The sequence below is a fragment of the Orycteropus afer genome, unplaced genomic scaffold (assembly GCF_000298275.1).
Source record: "Orycteropus afer afer isolate SDZICR_OR568_19922 unplaced genomic scaffold, OryAfe1.0 scaffold00108, whole genome shotgun sequence".
In the NCBI taxonomy this organism is placed as follows: domain Eukaryota; kingdom Metazoa; phylum Chordata; class Mammalia; order Tubulidentata; family Orycteropodidae; genus Orycteropus; species Orycteropus afer.
This window is the reverse complement of record NW_006921695.1, coordinates 7,271,851-7,290,200: the sequence shown is the minus strand read 5'-3', so window position 1 is coordinate 7,290,200 and position 18,350 is coordinate 7,271,851. Positions and strand designations below refer to the sequence as shown.

At 38.8% G+C, this 18,350-nt stretch overlaps 1 protein-coding gene across 1 annotated transcript in view; it reads right to left on the bottom strand.

The window, feature by feature from the left end:
• The window catches only part of MAP3K7CL (MAP3K7 C-terminal like), a 66,907-nt gene extending 54,545 nt beyond the window's left edge, over nt 1-12,362 (bottom strand). The window contains exons 1-3 of the mRNA XM_007943517.2: nt 12,314-12,362; nt 10,710-10,855; nt 8,480-8,588 (exon numbers count right to left, since the gene is read on the bottom strand). Of these exons, the coding sequence (XP_007941708.2) occupies nt 8,480-8,588; nt 10,710-10,855; nt 12,314-12,362 (304 nt within the window). The remainder of the gene's footprint in view (nt 1-8,479; nt 8,589-10,709; nt 10,856-12,313) is intronic.
• Between the last annotated feature and the right edge of the window lie 5,988 nt (nt 12,363-18,350).

Here is an 18,350-nt window from a genome sequence, read left to right as displayed (position 1 = left end):
TGGGACTTTCAATGGACTTAAATTAATGGCCTGCCATGTAGTTTGGTGACATTGGAACTGTGCCTTTTTACTTGTCAACCTTGGGTTTGTGATCTCAGCAGCCAGCAGCTGTCTGAGTGAAGAAAAGCCTCTAGCTCCAGTGGGCCAGGAGCAGGAGGCAGAGCTGAAGCCAAAGGTTGAGGGGCTTTCACCCAGCCCCTAGAGTCTGGCCCTTTGAATTTGGACTTCTAGCCTCCCAAACTGTAAGAGAATAAACTCCTGTTTGTTCAAGTCATCCCATTTGTGGTATATTTCTGTCAGAGCGGCACTAGGTAACCAGAACTTAGGCCAAGAAGCAGGTGTTTGAACAGAGCATGGGGATACTGAGTGGTTTAAAAATCAGAAAAGGTGTGTGTCAGGGTTGTATTCACCACACTTTTTCAATCTGTATGGTAAGCACATAATCTGAGAAACTGGACTACGTGAAGAACAAGGCAGCATCAGGATTGGAGGAAGATTCATTAACAACCTGAGATATGCAGATGATACAATCTTGCTTGTTGAAAGTGAGGAAGACATGAAGCAGTTGCTGATGAAGATAAAAGACTACAGTCTTTTCTGTGGATTACACCTCAACATAATAATAATTAAAAATAAAAACAGGACAAATAAGCAACATCATGATAAATGGAAAAAAGATTGAAGTTGTCAAGGATTTCATTTTACTTGGATCCACAATCAATGTCCATGGAAGCAGTAGTTAAGTAATCAAATGATGTAATGCATTGGACAAATCTGCTACAAAAGACCTTTTAAAGTGCTGAAGAGCAAAATTGTCACTTGGAAGACTAAGGTGTGTCTGCTCCAAGCCATGGTATTTTCAATTGCCTCATGTGCATGTGAAACTTAGACAATGAATACATAAGGAAAAGCAAATAATAATTATGGAGTTGACAAATAATATTGAATATACCATGGACTGCCAGAAGAACAAATAAATTTGTCTTAGAAGAAATACAGCTGGAATGTTCCTTTGAAGTGAGGGTAGAGAGACTTTGTCTCGTGTACTTTGGAAATGTTGTCAGGAGGGACCAGTTTCTGAGACATTATGCTTGTTAAAGCAGACTGGGTGAAAAAGAAGAATACCTTCAATGAGATTAATTGAAACAGTGGCTGCAACAATGGGCTCAAACACAGCAATGATTATGAGGATAGGGCAGGATCAGGCAGTGTTTTGTTCGGTTTTACAGGGGACAACATGAGTCAGAACCAAATCAACGGCACCTAACAACAACAATACTCAATCTCCCTGAGCCAACATTTCTGCATCTGTAAAATGGGTTTAACAACACATTCCTACAAGCTTTTACCAGTATTTAAGTTGATGCAATGATCCAGGTAAAGGCACCTAGGTACTTAATAAACATTCACTTTTTTCTGGACTTTCTTTATAGCTGTAAACAATAGTTTCCAACCAATAAATCCACTTATATCTCAAAGAACCTTCATTTGATACAGAATAATGTAATCAAAATGGTTATAGACATTATAATAGTGGTTTGACAAGTATTTGATTAAGTATCTATACTTTTTAATTATTTAATTATTTAATTTAATTATTTAATTATTTAATTAAGTATCTATACTTTTCCTCAACTCCATGCTCTGTAAAGAACGTAAATATAGAAGACATCCCCACCACTCCTTGTCACTGAGGTGTTTTTGACTAATGGTGGTCACTGTAGGCTTAGCCAGTCCTAAAGGTAGAGTCAGAGTTGGGACAGAGTGTAATTTACAAAAATCCCACAAGGCTGCTCCTCATCCCAATTCCCACAACTGACTTCTTACCAAATTTGCTGGTCTTTGAAATTCCAATTGGAACTTTATCCCTCAACTTCCTACTGAGCCCCTGTGGATGTGCAAACAAACCCTGAGAGAGAGAAAAAGAAAAACCTCAACATTCATTAACAATCTAGTGTGGATGAGATTATCCAGGATTTTTCTAGGGAAAGTGGGGATTGAAATCATGGAGAGGAGAAAGTACAGAAAAGTTTGGGGCCCTGAGGAGGAAGTGGGAAATAATAGCAAAAGTAGGGGAAAAAAATTGAAGGAAGGGGACAATGACAAGGGACCCTTTACCTGCCTCACAATTTTGCTAAGAGCCAGTTTTGCATGTGTAGTCAAGAAGACAAACCCAGACTGTTTAATTAGATTCAAGGGTGACTATTTCAGCTATTCCACATAATTCTCACTGTCATATAAAACACTCTGGTATTTGAAGACAAAATGAGATTACTTTGAAAGAGACACCAACAGCGTGGCTCTTGGATTTATCTTAATTAAATGTCACATGATAAATTCATGCTAAGCTTTGAAAGATTCTAATAGCCTAAAGGGAGCTCTGATAGCGTAGTGCCTAAGGCACTTGACTGCTAACCAGAAGGCTGGTGGTTCAAACCCCCAGCCACTCCTCGGAAGGAAGGTGGGCCAATCTACTTCCGCAGTGATACTGCCTCAGAAACCCAAGGAGGGGTCGCTATGGGTTGGGTCTGACTCGATGGCACATAACAACAATAGCCTGAAAGAATTTTTAAGAAACACAATTTTGAAAGCTACCATCTTAGGTTGATACCCAGGATCACTGAATCTTTTTAAATAAAATCTAAAATCTTTTTTAAAAAAAGGAAAAGGAGAACCTAAATCGAGGTCTAAATTTATATGTGCCTATGACAGATTTTAGCTCAACAGAAGGTATGGTAAACATTCAAGTAATTAATATACATATCAATCCAACTCTAAATTTTATTTGAAAAAAGGACAGTGGGTCTAATAACTCAAGAGGCAGATTGTTTTTCTTCTACACATTTTCTGTTGGGAAAACTAATTCAATGAGGTTCCAGTTTAGGAAGTTAACTCTTTAGAATTCTCAGTTTAGAAATAACATCAATCATATCATTAGTTTATTAAAGACAGGCATTGCTGCCTCCGGAAATTATGATTAGCTAAGTATTAGTTCCATCACCCATCTGTCAGCTTGTTGAACTGTGGTGGCTTGCATGTTGCTATGATGCTGGAAGCTCTGCCAATAATATTTCAAATACCAGCAGGTCCCTCATGGTGGACAGGTTTCAGCAGAGCTTCCAGACTAAGACAGACTGGGAAGAAAGCCTTGGCAATCTACTTGAAAAATTAGCCAGCGAAAACTTTATGACTCACAGCAGAATATTATCCAATATACAGCTAGAAAATGAGGTCTCTCTACAATAGAAGGCCCTAAAAAGACAAAGTGGCCACGGCAATGGACTCAAACAATTGTGAAGACAGCACAGACCTGGGCAACATTTCATTCTGTTGTACATGGGGTTGCCATGAATGAGAGCCAACCCAGCATCCACTAATAAGTGCTACTTAATGAAGGGTTCTGATGATAGGCTAGAAATGGTGATTGTTATTTTAAGTTGTTAAGTGCCATGGAGTCAGACCTGACTCATAGCAACCCCTCCTTGGGTTTCCGAGAAGGTATCACTATGGAAGTAGATTTGTCCAACCTTCTTTCCGAGGAGTGGCTGGTGGGTTTGAGCCTTCAGCCTTCTGGTTAGCTGTCAAGTGTCTTAGGCACTACGCTACCAGAGGTCCTATTTAAAAAAAAAAAAAAAAAAAAAAAAAACACTTGTTTCCTTTATTTAGGCCTCTGGAGGTCCGTCATCTATTTGGACTTTTGTGGCTCATTTTGCTATCAATGAAAAATGACGGACTCCACATCTCCCAAAACCAGTCTGTCACCAGGGCCAGTTTGTCACCAGGTCCCTTCAGTCCTTCCTTCAAAATGTCCCTTGGATTTAATAGTCCTTCTCCATTTTCTAATCAAGGCTCTTATCACTTGTCTCTGTGCCATTACAAAAAGCCTCCTGTGTTCTCAACTCTCCACATTCCACACTATTCCACTAGTCAAACTTTTACCATTTTCATTATATCATTCCCTTGCTAAAGAACTTTTTTACTCCTTCTTCCTTCTGAACTGGTCCAAATTCTTTTGTTGAACTTTTAAAATTGGCTTGCTAATTCTTTTCTACTACTATCTAGACTGAGATACCATAGGTAACTTCCCAGAACAATGTCCAACTCAAGCAGGGCTCAGTAAATCGCTTGTTATTGATCCACACAGTTCAGACCTCTGCTCCAGTTGACTGGAGTTTTGGTGTTTTCTGAACATACCATACTACTTCCTTATTCTTGGGTTTTGCTCATGTTTTCTGTTTGGAAAAGAAGAGGAAGAATTGTTAAAAGATGTGTAACCACTTTTTTTTTTTTTGTACTGAATAGATCTTTCCTAAGAAGCTCTGCTGGAAGAGTGGTTGAAACATTTGGCTGCTAACCAAAAGGTTGGGGGTTCAAACCCTCCAGCCACTCTAGGGGAGAAAGATGAGACAGTCTGCTTTGGTAAAGATTTGCAGCCTTGGAAACCCTATGGGGCCATTCTACTCTGTCCTAAAGGGTTGCCATGAGTTGGAATCGGCTAGATAACCATGGGTTAGTTTTTTTTGTTTTGGACACCTTTCCTACACTGCCTTTCCACATCCTAATAGCCTTTGGGCCCAGTATCACCTTTTCCAAGAAACTGTTCCCAACCAACTACTCTGGATAACAGACTTTATCCTTCCTCAAACTCTTTGCCCTTTTAAAACCTGTAGGAGGCATCACATCGTATTCCTTTTTTACACATCCCACTCAACTTTAGCAGAGTCCTGGAAATATAGAAACACAAAATAATTGATCAGAAAAGAAACAGGGGCACCCACAATCCACAAACTGGATAATTGATCCTAAGTAATCGCAGGAGTCCCTGAGTTATATAAACAGTTAATGTGCTTGGCTGCTAACCAAAAAGTTGGAGATTCGAGTCCATCCAGAGGTAGCTTGGAAGAAAGTCCTGGTAATCTACCTCTGAAAAATAAGACTTTAAAAACCCTATAGAGCACAGTCCTACTCTGACACACAGGGGGTCATCATGAATTGGAACCGACTTGACAGCAACTGGTTACTAGTTAAATAATTGCAGGCCAATTGTACCATAAAGTCTACCTTGACAACAACTAGAAGTATAAGTTACAGGTGGGACACACAATTGTTTAGTGGTTTACAGTTTCCTTAATACTCCAGAATCAATTATCACAATTATAGGGACCAGTTGAGTGCTCAATTTGTGTCAAGCACTATGCAAAAAAGCTTTACCTATATAAAAAAAAACAAAAACCATACTCACTGCCATCAAGTTGATTCTGACTCATAGCAAACTCCTTTGGATTTCTGAGGTGGTATATCTTTATGGAAGTAGATTGCCTAGTCTTCTTTCTGCAGAGTGGCTAGTGGGTTTCAACCACCAACCTTCTGGTTAGCAGTCAAATGCCTTAGGCACTATACTACTAGAACTCTTTTTACCTATATAATGTACTTTAATTCTTACAACAACCTTGTGAGTTATCCCAATACACTCCTTATGAGAAACTGAGCTTCTGTAAGGTTGAGTGACTTACCCAAGATTATACAAATAGTGATGGAGATGGACCTCAAACTCACACTTCTCTGACTTCAAAGCCCAATGTCTTTAATCTCTACACTAAATCATTTCAGGAAAAAAATGCAAAAAGAATAGTCAGCCCTAACATAATGGGAAGGAAAGAGGCATGGTATTAGCTTCATAAGAAATGGACTCACAGATAAAAATTTTCCCTCTCCCATGGACTCTGCTCCCTCATCAACAATAAATATTAACAATTTGAATTACTCTCCCAATGCTCCACTGCAATCTCCCCATTTGCCATGAAAGTTTCAGATATTTTCTTTTGTTTTCCCTTAAACATATGGCCTGCAGGCCATATGCACTGGAATTCCAAAGGCATACACTGTGTCTGGGATAACAAGTGTTGCTGTGTATGACACTCCACATGCTCCTTATTCAAGAATCCAGAGGGAGTGTCCTCAAATATCTGCAAAGCATCTTTCTGTACACTCATAGCCTCATGCAATAAGCATTGCACAAATATCAAATCCAGTGTTTCTCAAACTTGCCTAATCAGAAGGTTCTCATAGAACACTTATCAAATACACAGATACATGGACCCTCACCTGGACCTAATGAATTAGAATATACAGGAGTAGGTAGGGCCTTATAATATGTGTTTTCGATATGTGCTCTTAGGTGGTTCTTTTAATCAAGCAAGGCTGAGAAACACTGGCTCCTACCTTGGAAGAGATATGAAGACACAGTGATCATAAGATTAATGTATTTAATTTTGATAGGTTCTTCACAAGTCTTCATTAGCATCTTTTTGTGAGACCATAAATTAAAAATGATTTATGATAAATGGCAGCCCCCTTTTTGAAATTATCCTATTTAAAAATTCTTTTTAAAGTGGCTATTCTTAGGACATTTAAAAGAGAAGAGAAAGTCTGGAAAAAAATCAGTCTAAATTGATAAATGAGAAACATGCAAGAGTTCCCATCAGGGGCCAAGAGAGTTTGTGGGATAGCAACAAATAGATTACGAGTTGTACATCTTGCATTTCAAGAAAGAGTTTATTTGTGTTAACCCTAAATTGAGATTCTTCTCTCTGTGGTTCTTTTCTGTACATAAATTACATTCTGTTAAAATGAAGCCAAGGAAGCAGTACCTTTATTTGTCTGCTCCAAAATTATGATGTAATAATATTGCTCAGAATAAACAAGCTTTCTTGTTTCTACTGAAATTTTCTAAGGCTGTTGATTGCAAGAGAACTTGTCCTATACATGTGGGACAGGAGCAGAAGAAAGAAAATTAAGCATCCTCCTTCCCCTGGATTTCAGGTTTATGTGTGAGGGTCTTGAGAGCTAATCGTCAAGCCCTGACTATTCCTCAAACTCTTGCATGTATGAAATGTATAAAAACAGGAGATGCTTGTCTTTTCTTGCTCTTGGAGAAGCAGCATGTAATAATAGAGTTCAGACATTCAGGTCTAGGGATCTGAGTTTAAACTCTAACTCTGTTACTTACTAACGATGTTGTCCCTGGGCCTTAATCTGTCTCTGTAAAATGAGAATACTGATGTCTACATTGCAGGGTTGTTTTAAGGATCAGAAATAATGTATGTAAATGCCTATACAAAAAAAAGGAAGGAGCTCTGGTGGTGCAGTGCCTAAGGCATTTGACTGCTAAGCAGAAGGTTGGCAGTTCAAACTCACCACGCCATGGAAGGAAGACTGGGCGATCTACTTCCATAAAAATTTACCACTTCAGAAACCCAAAGGCAGTTGCTATGAGTTGGAATCGACTCAATGGCAGTGAGTTTGGTTTTCTTTTTTTTATACATAAAAGAGATGTACCTAATAGCAATTGTCATTTCTATGTTGAGGTGGATTGGTTCACCTTTTGGGAGTATTTCCTCTCCCACTGTCTTTCAGGACAAACCCTGAGTTGGAATAGAGTACAGTAGTAAACCATACGAAGAATGATAGAACAGATCATGAAAAGTTGGGGCTTCCCTTCTCCCTGCACCAGAAAACACCATCCACTGGGAGCTACACAGTCCAGGAAGTCCCAGGGTAGAAGCATCACCCACATAATCACTGGTATAATAATCCCAAGCCTGCACTGGCCATGTAACATCAGACTTTACAAAACCCAACTCTCCCCTTTACATTATTTTGAGATGAACCTATCACTTTTCAATCATTGCTTTTGAAAGTATCATCACTACATGGACATTGTAGGAAGAGAGATAATAAATAAAGTTGGTCCTCAAAAGACTCAAAAGACTAATTAGTAACGTTGTTTAAGCATGTGATTTTAACAGGTGACATTAGACAGAGAGAAATGGTCACCACTGGTGGGAAAGATCCAAGCCTTCCCTTCCTCGGGGTATGACCTCCCACCAGTTGAGGTCCCCTGTTCAAAGGTGGTGCAATTTAATATGTGTGTTAAGAGGTCACTGAGGGGAGTTATGAGGAAGGGCTCTAAGTATGGCAGCCTCACCTCAGACCTTACTATTTTGAGAAGCTCCGCCTCACCTGTCCCATTCATCACTCCAGCTGAAGTCTGTTTATTTAGCCGGAAGTGTGGGAGCACCAGTGAGAAACCAGTGTTTGGAACTCAGGCTTCAGCAATTCGTGCTGGAACCGGGACAGTGATATTTTTATGTTACTTAACCAACTGCCTGCTCTTAAGAAACATTTTCTCATGAAGTTTTAACACACTTTGTCATCATTGGACATTGGTATAGTGCTATGAATGTTATACTTAAAAAAAGCAAAAATGGGCCATGGAGGGAAAAAAAAAGTGTGGTAAAAACAACCGAAGAATTGGATGTGGAAGAAGCATCACCAGATGCCTTTCTGGAAGCCACACTCTAAAAATGCATGATGAAAAATCACACTCACTATCATTAGGTTATGCCCAGCATAGATTTTTAAATGCCCCTTGTGGAACCCAGACACAGTGACAGTGAAAAGGCAGAGCAGAGTGTACCTGCGGCATCGTTGAGGCTGAAAGCAATGCGTACTGGCTTATCCGCAGGTACCCTGGCTGTGCTGATCATGTGGGCACCTGAGGCTTGGTCTTCTCCTGGGTCTTCCAGCTGTAAAGACAAGAGAGAGCTGTTGTCAGTTTACTTGGCATCATCCCTCTTAACTCTCAGAAGCCTGGAAAATGAGAGGAGGATGTTAGAAAACACTGCTTTCTTATTTTAAAGGTCTCCTAAGTTTTGAACTTTCTTTCTCCACACCAAAAAATCCACCTGCCCCATTTAAAATTTTGCCTGCTTGTAAAAAAAAAAAAAATCGACATGGCTATTTGCCAACGTACATCTAGAAGGGAGTGTACCAGATGTGGCAGAAGTCTCCGCCCACCTCACTTTTCCAGTATCCCTTCACACTGACCAGTTTAATCCTGGTCCTTCAAGGTCTTATTTTGTATTTTATTTTTAATTGAGGACAATAAAAAAAAGACCCAGTCTTAATAGTGTAGCAGATGACTCCAGATTAGACTAGCTTTTCATGATCAAAAGACTAAATTGGATTCAATTATTGATCTGGGCATGGTAAGGGTCAATGTCATGAAATCATTTAAAGAATACCAAAGACTATTTAAAAATATCCCACAGTTATATTGTGGTACTTTACATATTCAATTAACTACTTGTAACTCTATCAAACATTTCTAAGTTATTTATATATCTGATTAACTACTTATAAATCAATCAAACATCAACTAATTTTGCACATCTTAACAATGAATGATAAAACAAAAGAAAAAACTGAAAATAACCTATTAGTGTTCAACTGCCTCTATTAAATTATTGTTTAATTAATAAACTAGGATAGAATGAATGGAAAACTATTATCCTACAGATAAGATTGGATGGGGTGAACAAAAAGACATAAATCTTTAACAAAAGAGAATTCAACCCAAATACATTTTAACCAAGATATTTGATAATTTGATATTCACAGGGACTAGGAAAAGATATTGTTATAAATACATGATATCTTTGTTATTTAAATACATATATTTAACTTTTCTATTTTCAGTCATGCTTCTCCTAAACCCTTTAATTTCCTTCACACATAGATAGTAAACCAAAAAACCTGAACACTATTTTCTGAAAATGCCAAAAATATAAATCATTCCTTTAGCCATCTTTAGCAAGATTTTCTGGGAAATACTTTAGCAGGACTTTTTCTCATAGCAGGCTTTCTGATTCTTTCCCATAACTTTTCCTATCTAAAAATAGCATCTAGAACACTGAATTTTGTTTTTACAATTATTTATAGAGCTAAAGTCAGTGCATATATTTCCATGTATACTCATACATACATACATACATACATACATACATACATACATATGGACTCATCTACCTAGTATACAGAAAGAGAACAGGCTTAAACACCTAGTGCAGCTTTGAAGTAAAACCAGCAATTGTTTATCACCCAGTTAGAATTATATTTAGTCCATTCATTTAACTCTACAAATAGCAATGAATAGTAAAGCACTCCACTTTCTATGTTATGTAATCCTAAGTTCGAAAGAAATAGTAACATGAAGCATTAATTTAACGAAAAGTCAATATATAATTACTTTCACTTGATTTAAGAATTGTTTATCTTAGCTATGACACACATTTCTGAGTTGTCTCATCATCTTAGAATCAAGCATTTTCTTAGCCACCTGTTCCTAGGGAATAAAACTGACCATCTGAAATTTAACAAAACAGACAATAAAAATACCCTTAAACTAGCTAAAAGAAAAAGTCCCATTGATACACATTGTACAATAACCAACCATCTTATCATAACACGTAAGGATGAAAAGTTGTTTCCTTTTGGCTGAATCTCCTAATGCTTTCCTGCACCAAGAAATAAAGCACAAGAGGTAGAAATTTGTCTTCAGGATTCTGTACAGAGGTCTCTGCTCTGGTCTCCAGCTAAGAGAAATGGAATTGATAAACACTGCTAATTGGAGCCCCTCCCACCTCACAACAGAGAACATCTGTCTGCCTCCAAAAGGATGGTGGCTGACTTGAGTGAATTTTCAGTTCCACATGATGTCGACCGCAAGAGCCCCTAAACCAACTTGCCTTTTCATCACATCGTCTGGGGAAACTGACCACTGATTCCTTCTCTGCGGCTGCAGCAGAGCTTTGGTTAAGTTGCTGGTGCTCCACGTTTAGTTGGAGTTTTCACACCTGTTGCCTTACCTCACTTAGTTGAGTGTCTGCACTTGTATAATCCAGGGCCAGCCACTGCCTTGGCCAGTCGTTGCCTTTGTGGAGTAAAGACTCAATAAGAGACCAGTCTGCACCTGCTGCATAGCAGCCACTGACAATCTGAGGAGCAGAGACAGCTGGCAGGGCGGCACGCTGCTACCTGCTCTCCCCCAGACCCCAGCGTCCCATGGGACCTCCCTGTTCCGCTTCCTTCCACAAGCCCTCTCTCCTTTCCTTGCTTCTGCAACAGCCAGGATGTTGTCATGCTTCTAGAAAAAGCAAGAGCAAAAGAAAACCCTCCTCCTGTCAGTGGCATTTTGTGGAGAGTCCAAATGTTTTAATTCATTAGTCCTGGCAAACCTAAAATACAAACAGACTTGCTTCACAAGACAGGAATGTCTTCAGCATGACCCAATCGGTGTCTGTGTCTATTCCAGCAAACTGGCAAAGATAGCATGACTCCAGTCAGCAAAAATGCTGGCCGTTCCAATCCACTCAGTGAGACCCAGCCAACTTGGACAGGCCACAGGCAGAGTCACAGATGATAGCAGCGATGATCCCCGTTAAGAACGTGAGGTTTGAGGTTGGGCTTGGTGACCAGATCCCATCTATGAATGCAACCAGCTGCAAAACAAGTCAATGGTAGATAGGAATGGAGCATTAAAATGTTTCAGTCTTTGCAATAGCTATAAACCTGAATGTCCATACAGTTAAAAATAGTTGGACGATGATGTTGAGGTTAAATAATTAAAATAAACAAATTAAAGGACTTAGCAGGTTTCCCTGAACCAGTGAATAGAAGGCTAATTTGCTATGCTATAAACAGCAATATAGCTGTATGGACTCAGATAGTTAGAGCATCTGCATATAAAGCTGTCTACATTTCCAGGTGCAAATCTTTCCAGGAATCAATATTACTGTTTTGATTTTATTGTATATATTTATTTACTTAATAATATCACCTTTCTAAAAAAGTTACCATTAAGTAGATTTTTGACTCATGGCGACTGTAAGTGTGTAGAACTGGGCTCCACAGGCCTTTTGGTGGATTTTTCAGAAGTAGACTGCCAGACTGGAACCTAAGTTTTCAGTTAGCAGACAAGTACTACCACCAGTGTTTGCACCACCAGGGACTCCATAATATCATCTTACATAATACATTATAATACATTTCCTATCCATTATCTCATTTTCATCTTCCCAATAATCCTATAAAATAGTTATGGTCATTTTGTCATCTTTGTTAGACAAATAGGAAACTGAGGCTCAGAAAATTTAAGAGGCTCAACCAGAAAACCAAACTCACTGCTGTCGAGTCAGATCCAACTCATAGTGACCCTTCCTTGGGTTTCCAAGACAGTGTCACTGCAGAAGTAGATTGCCCAATCTTCCTTCCAAGGAGTGGCTCGTGGGTTTGAACCATCATAAAAGACCCAGAAAGAGTCCAGGTTTTCTAATTTTTAGTTCATGCTTTTTCCACTACACCAGGATGCACTCTGTATTTAATTGAATTATTTAACTGAATTAGTTTTTTAAATTTGGCTCTCAGCTTTGGCTTAGAAGAGGCTGGTCCAGCATCCAGCTCCATCTCATACCAGCTGCCTCCATCATGACATCCAGGTTCAACTCCAAAGAGATGATCATACTTGTGCATTGGATGTGTGTCAATGGGAAGTGGAGGTTATACATGCATTGCCTCCAAAATTGATCCTCTATGTCTGTCTCCAGAAAAGCTAGTTATGGCATTGAATTGACATGGCAATCAATGATTGGAAGAGTCTCCATGACAGTGAAACTGACCCTACAGAATGGAGAGATCCAGTATGAGGTAGCACCTTCCACCTATGCCAGTATCATCAAAGTCCTCAAGTCACCACCCAGAGATAGAGGCAGTTACACATTAAAGACAATAGATCACCTTTTATGATACCATCAACACCTGCTAGATGCAGTGTGGACTTCTAGCCAGAGAACTCTCCAGAAGCATTAAAGACATCCTGGGGACTGCCCAGTATGTAGACTACAATGTCAATGGCTGCCATCTTTATGTCAGATATGACATCAACAGTGGATAACCAGATGGGTAAGAGTTACAAGGGACAATATTGCATTAACAGGTCATTTGATAACAGCAAGAAAGGAACAAAAAGAATGCATATAAATAGGCTAAATGTGCTCTGAGCTTCATAATATAAATTCAAGGTTTTCAATAATAATTATTTCCTAGTTCTTCCATTCCCATAAGAGCAACAATATATTTCTTCACTCTGTATCTAATCACTTCCAAGACAGTAACAAATCTAAAACCCAAGTGAAGTCCCTTCCCACAACTGAAACTCAAAATGACTACATGGTATTTTAAGAGTTCAATATAATTACATTAATTCAATCTGAAAAGAATATATGTGTGTGGGTAGTAGCAGTATTATGATTTTTATTGTCTTTTCAGCAATAAATGTGTTTTTACTCTTATGTGGAAAGTTATTTTTAATAGTATTCAAGAAGCTTTTCACAGAATGAGCTGATTTAGACTTACTTCTGAAATACAACCTATAAAATGTTCAGTGGCTCAAGGCATGGACTCTTATCACAATTATGTGATGTCAGTTTCTCAATACAATTGAATAAATATGTTTTAAAGATTTTATATGTTCCAGAATAATGTTCTCAAATTTGCCTGATTATGCCTTTTTAAAACACATATTTGCAGGTCATAGATAGTGATTTGGAAGGTTTGAGTGGGATGGGGGTTTTGTAAATTTAACAAAGAAACACTAATGTTTGTGCGCTAGTATAAGGAGTTCTGGTGACACAATGCCTAAGGTATTGGACTGCTAACCAGAAGGTTGGTGGTTCAAAACCACCAACCACTCTGTGGAAGGAAGATGGGGCCAATCTATTTCTGTAAAGATTCACTGCCTGGGAAAACAAAAGGGGATCATTATGAATTGGAATCGACTCGATGGCAGTGGGTTTGGTTCTGGTTTCTATGCACTAGTATAAGGAGTTCTAAGTGGTTAAGGCATTTGGCTGCTAACCAAAAGGTCAGTAGTTCAAGCCCATCAAACCCACCAGCTGCTCCACAAAAGAAAGGTGAGACAGTCTGCTTCTGTAAAGATTTACAGCCTTGGGAACTCAATGGGGATCCTAGGAGTCAGAATAGACTCAATGGAAGTGAGTTTGGGTTTTTTTTGTTTGTTTGTTTGTTTTTATGCATTAGTATAGGTGACCATGACTCAGAGCCAACTCAAAAGCAATGAATAACAACAACAAAGAATCACTGAACTAGTCAGTGGTCTCTCTTTCATAGGCCTTGTTGTTCCTTCTGAAAGAAACAATACAGTGTGCAATGCTCATAAGTCAATCTTGTACATCTTCACTTTGTCTGTTGCTAGTGTTGAAACTTTGATTAAGTTATTGATAGAATGAATGAACAGACAATGGTCTGACCTGACCACATAGAAAAATAGAACTCCAACCCACAGCCTGCAACATCCAGCCCAAGAAGTCAAACCACTGTCTGCAGCTTTCAGTCCAAGAAACCAAACAACAATCCCTACAACAATGATCCCCAAAAGCCCAGGACTTGCTTGATAACTGATAGCTTCCTTAATTTTTGTCCCTGCCTTCAACTTAGGACCAGCCAGAGAAAGCCAAATGAGCTATGCCAACCAATCACATAAAATACCCCACTTCTACTTATCCCTCCTCCAGCTTCTCCCTGACAATAGCCTCAATCAGGGCATCTCTGAAGCTTTCTCTTTGTTCTACTATAAGGCTTTTACACCCTCCTGCCTGTATTCAACTGCTAACCAAAAAGTCAGGGGTTTCAGCTCAGCAGCCACTCTTCAGGAAAAAAATGAGGTATTTTGCTTCCATAAATATTTACAGCCTTGGAAAACCCATGGGGCAGTTCTACTCTGTCCTGTAGGGTCGCTATGAGTCCAAATTGACTTGACGGTAATGTACTTGGTAGGATTTTGTCTTTTGAGTTTGTTTTGTTTTGTTTTGTTTTTTGCCTGCCTTTGAGTGTCTACCAAACACAAGTGAAGTAGCAGACTCCCTTGCTTTAGCAAGCTATGAAAACCTTCGTTTGTTTTTATTTATGTGTTCTTTGTCTATTTCCACATCACCTAACCTATCTGTACCTCAATTTCTCCAAGTATAAATAAGAATTACATACTTATCTTACAGGTTTAAAAAGATTAAAAGAGTTAACTTAACTAAAACATAGCAAGGCCTGGAAGATAATAAGCACTAGATAAACAGACATTAAGGAATCCTGGTGATGCAATGTTAAGCCCTCAGCTGCAAACCAAAGGATTGGTGGTTCATGTCCACTCGGCAGCTCTGAAGGAGAAAGAACTGGTGATCTGCTTTCATTTAGAATACAGCCAAGAAAACTCTGTGTGACAGTTCTGCTTATCACAAGGGGTTTCTATGCATTGAAATTGACTCAATGGCACCTGTGATAGTTGGAGCTGTGTATCAACTTGGCTGGACCACAATTCTGTGTGGTTTAAGCAACTGTGATGCGGGTGTCCCCATGATGGGATCAGATGTATATGTTTTGAGCAGCCAATCCATGGAAAGGGAGTTTCCCTAGGGGTGTGGCCTGCTTCCAGTATATTTATGGACATCCTTGGAAAAGAGACACTCTTCTGTGGATCGGGATTCTGTTGTGTTGCCTACAACTGTCCATGAGCGAACAATCCACCATTCAGCCTGGAGATCTTGGATTCATCGTTCGTTGGAGTCAACAGCCAGTATGCTGTTTGCCAACCTTGAGCTCCTCAGCCCCTGCAGCTGTGTGAGTCAGGAAATGCCTCCAGCTTGATGGCTGGTGCAAGAACTTTGGACTTGCCAGCTTCTATAAGTGTGTGAGCCATTTTCCTAAGATAAATTTTCTTTTTCTCTCTCTATATAAGCTCTACTGGTTTTGTTTCTCTAGGGAACCCAGTCTAACACAGCACCCAACAACAAGTAGAAGTTGTTATTACTACTTCAAGGGGGAAAACATATGCGGGGAAACCACATCAAAGGGATCTGGTGTTTGAAAACCTAGGTTTGAATTATGGCTTTGCCTTCAAATTTGTGCATAATTAGACCAGACACTTCATACTTCTCCAAAAACAGAAAAACTAAACTCACTGCTATCAAGTCAATTCCAACTCACAGTGACCCCTGTTGGGTTTCCAAGACTGTCCATCTTTACAGAAGCAGACTGCCTCATCTTTCTTCCACAAAGCAGCTGGTAGGTTCAAACCACCAGCCTTTGTTTAGCAACCAAATCCCTGAACCATTATACCACCAGAGCTCCTTTCACACCTCCAGGCCTCAGTTTTCGCATCTGTAGGACAAGTCAGCAAATTCTTTCTGTAAAGAGCCAGATAATAAATAACTTAAGCTTTGTAGGCCATACAGTCCCTGTTACAACTGCTCAACTCTGCCCTGTATCACAAAAGCAGTCATAAATGACAATCCATAAATGAATGGATAGGCACCAATGAAAATGTATTTATAAAAATGGTAAATAAATGGACTTTGCTGTGTTTCAATAAAACTGTATTTATGGACTCTGAAATTTGAATTTCATATAATTTGTACATCTCCAAATATTACCTTTTTTATTTTTTTCAAGTATTTAAACGTGCAAACCATTCTAGACTTATGGGCTCATTGACCACGCAAAAACAGGTGGCATGTCTAATTTTCCCTGAGGCCCATAGTTTTGGGACCCTTGATCTATATAGAGTTAGATAAAAAATAAGAACAGCGTAACTTAGGGTTTCCCAAACTAGAACATTTGGAGGGGGGTGGGTGTCTACTATTTTGCCTTTTCTACTTGAATATGGCATTTATATGGTTTTAACTATGTGAGTTTGTCATTTATAACTGATTAAATTTGCATTCCTGCTTCTATAATAACTTGGGCATCAGGAATGAAATTTCCTTTAGCATCCTTGACCATATGGGAAAATTATATTTATTTTATATTTCAACGTTTGCATCTCTCCTGAGTATATAACCTACAAAAACTAACAAAACTAAGTACAGATCGTTTTTTAAAAATCATTTTAAAGTTATCCTAAGAAAATATTACTTTCTTGCCATCTCGAAATACTCCAAAAAATATCTACAAAGCACCACTCATCTGTCAGTTTCTAATACTGTGGTGGCTTGCTTGCAGCTATGAGACTGGAAGCTATGCCACCAGTATTTCAAATACCAACAAGGTCACACATGGTGGACAAGTTTCAGCAGAGCTTCCAGACTAAGACAGACTGGGAAGAAGGACAGGGCCATCCACTTCTGAAAAAACTGACCACAAGAAACCTTATGAATAGCAGGGAAACAAACACTGTCTGATATATTACTGAGAAACTTTATGAATAGCAGTAAAACATTGTCTGATATAATACCAGAAGATGAACCCCTCTGGTTGGAAAGCACTCAAAATAAGACTGGAGAAGAGCTGCCTCCTCAAAGTGGAGTCAACCTTAATGACTTGGATGGAGTAAAGGTTTCAGAATCTCCATTTGCTGATGAGGCATGACTCAAAATAAGATACAACTATAAACATTCATTAATAATGGGAATGTGGAATGAATGAAATATGAATCTAGGAAAGTTAGAAGTTGTCAAAAATGAAATGGAATATATAAAGATCAATATCCTAGGCATTAGTGAACTTAATCAAATGGGTATTAGCCATTTTTAATCAGACAATCATATGGTCTACTATGACAGGTATGAAAAATTGAAGAGGAAAGGTGTCACATTCATCATTAAAAATAACATTTCAAGGTCTATCCTGAAGTACAATGCTTATTGTGATAGGATAATAACTATATACCTATAAGGAAGACCAGTTAATACTACTATTATTCAAATTTATGCACCAACTATTGAAGCCAAAGATGAAGAAATTGAAGATTTTTACCATCTTCTGAAGTCTGAAAATGACCAAACATAAAATCAAGATGTATTGATAATTATTGGTGATTGGAGTCCAAAAGTTGGAAACAAGCATCATCAGTAGTTAGAAAATATGGCTTTGTTGATAGATATGATGCTAGAGATAACATGATAGAATTTTGCATGATCTATGACTTATTCATTGCAACTATCTTTTTCAACAATGGCAACTATGCATGTGGACCTCACCAGATGGAATACACAGGAATCAAATCAACTACATCTGTGGAAAGAGGTGATAGAGAAACTCAGTATCATCAGTCGAAACAAGGCCAGGAGCTTACTGTGGAAGAGATTATCAATTGCTTACATGCAAGCTCAAGTTGAAGCTGAATAAAATTAAAAGAAGTCCACAAGAGCCAAAATATGACCTTGATTTTATACTGCCTGAATTGAGAATAGATCTGACACATTGAACACTAATGACCAAAGACTGGAGGAGTTCTGTGAAGTCATCAAGAACACCACACATGAAGAAAGCAAAAGGTCATTAAAAAGAAAGGAAAGGAAGGAAGGACCAAAATGGATGTCAGAAGAGACTGAAACTTGCTCTTGCCCAATCTTCCTTCTGAGGAGTGGCTGGTGGGTTTGAACTACCAGCCTTCTGGTTAGCAGTCAAATGCCTTAGGCACTATACCACCAGAGCTCCCTGAA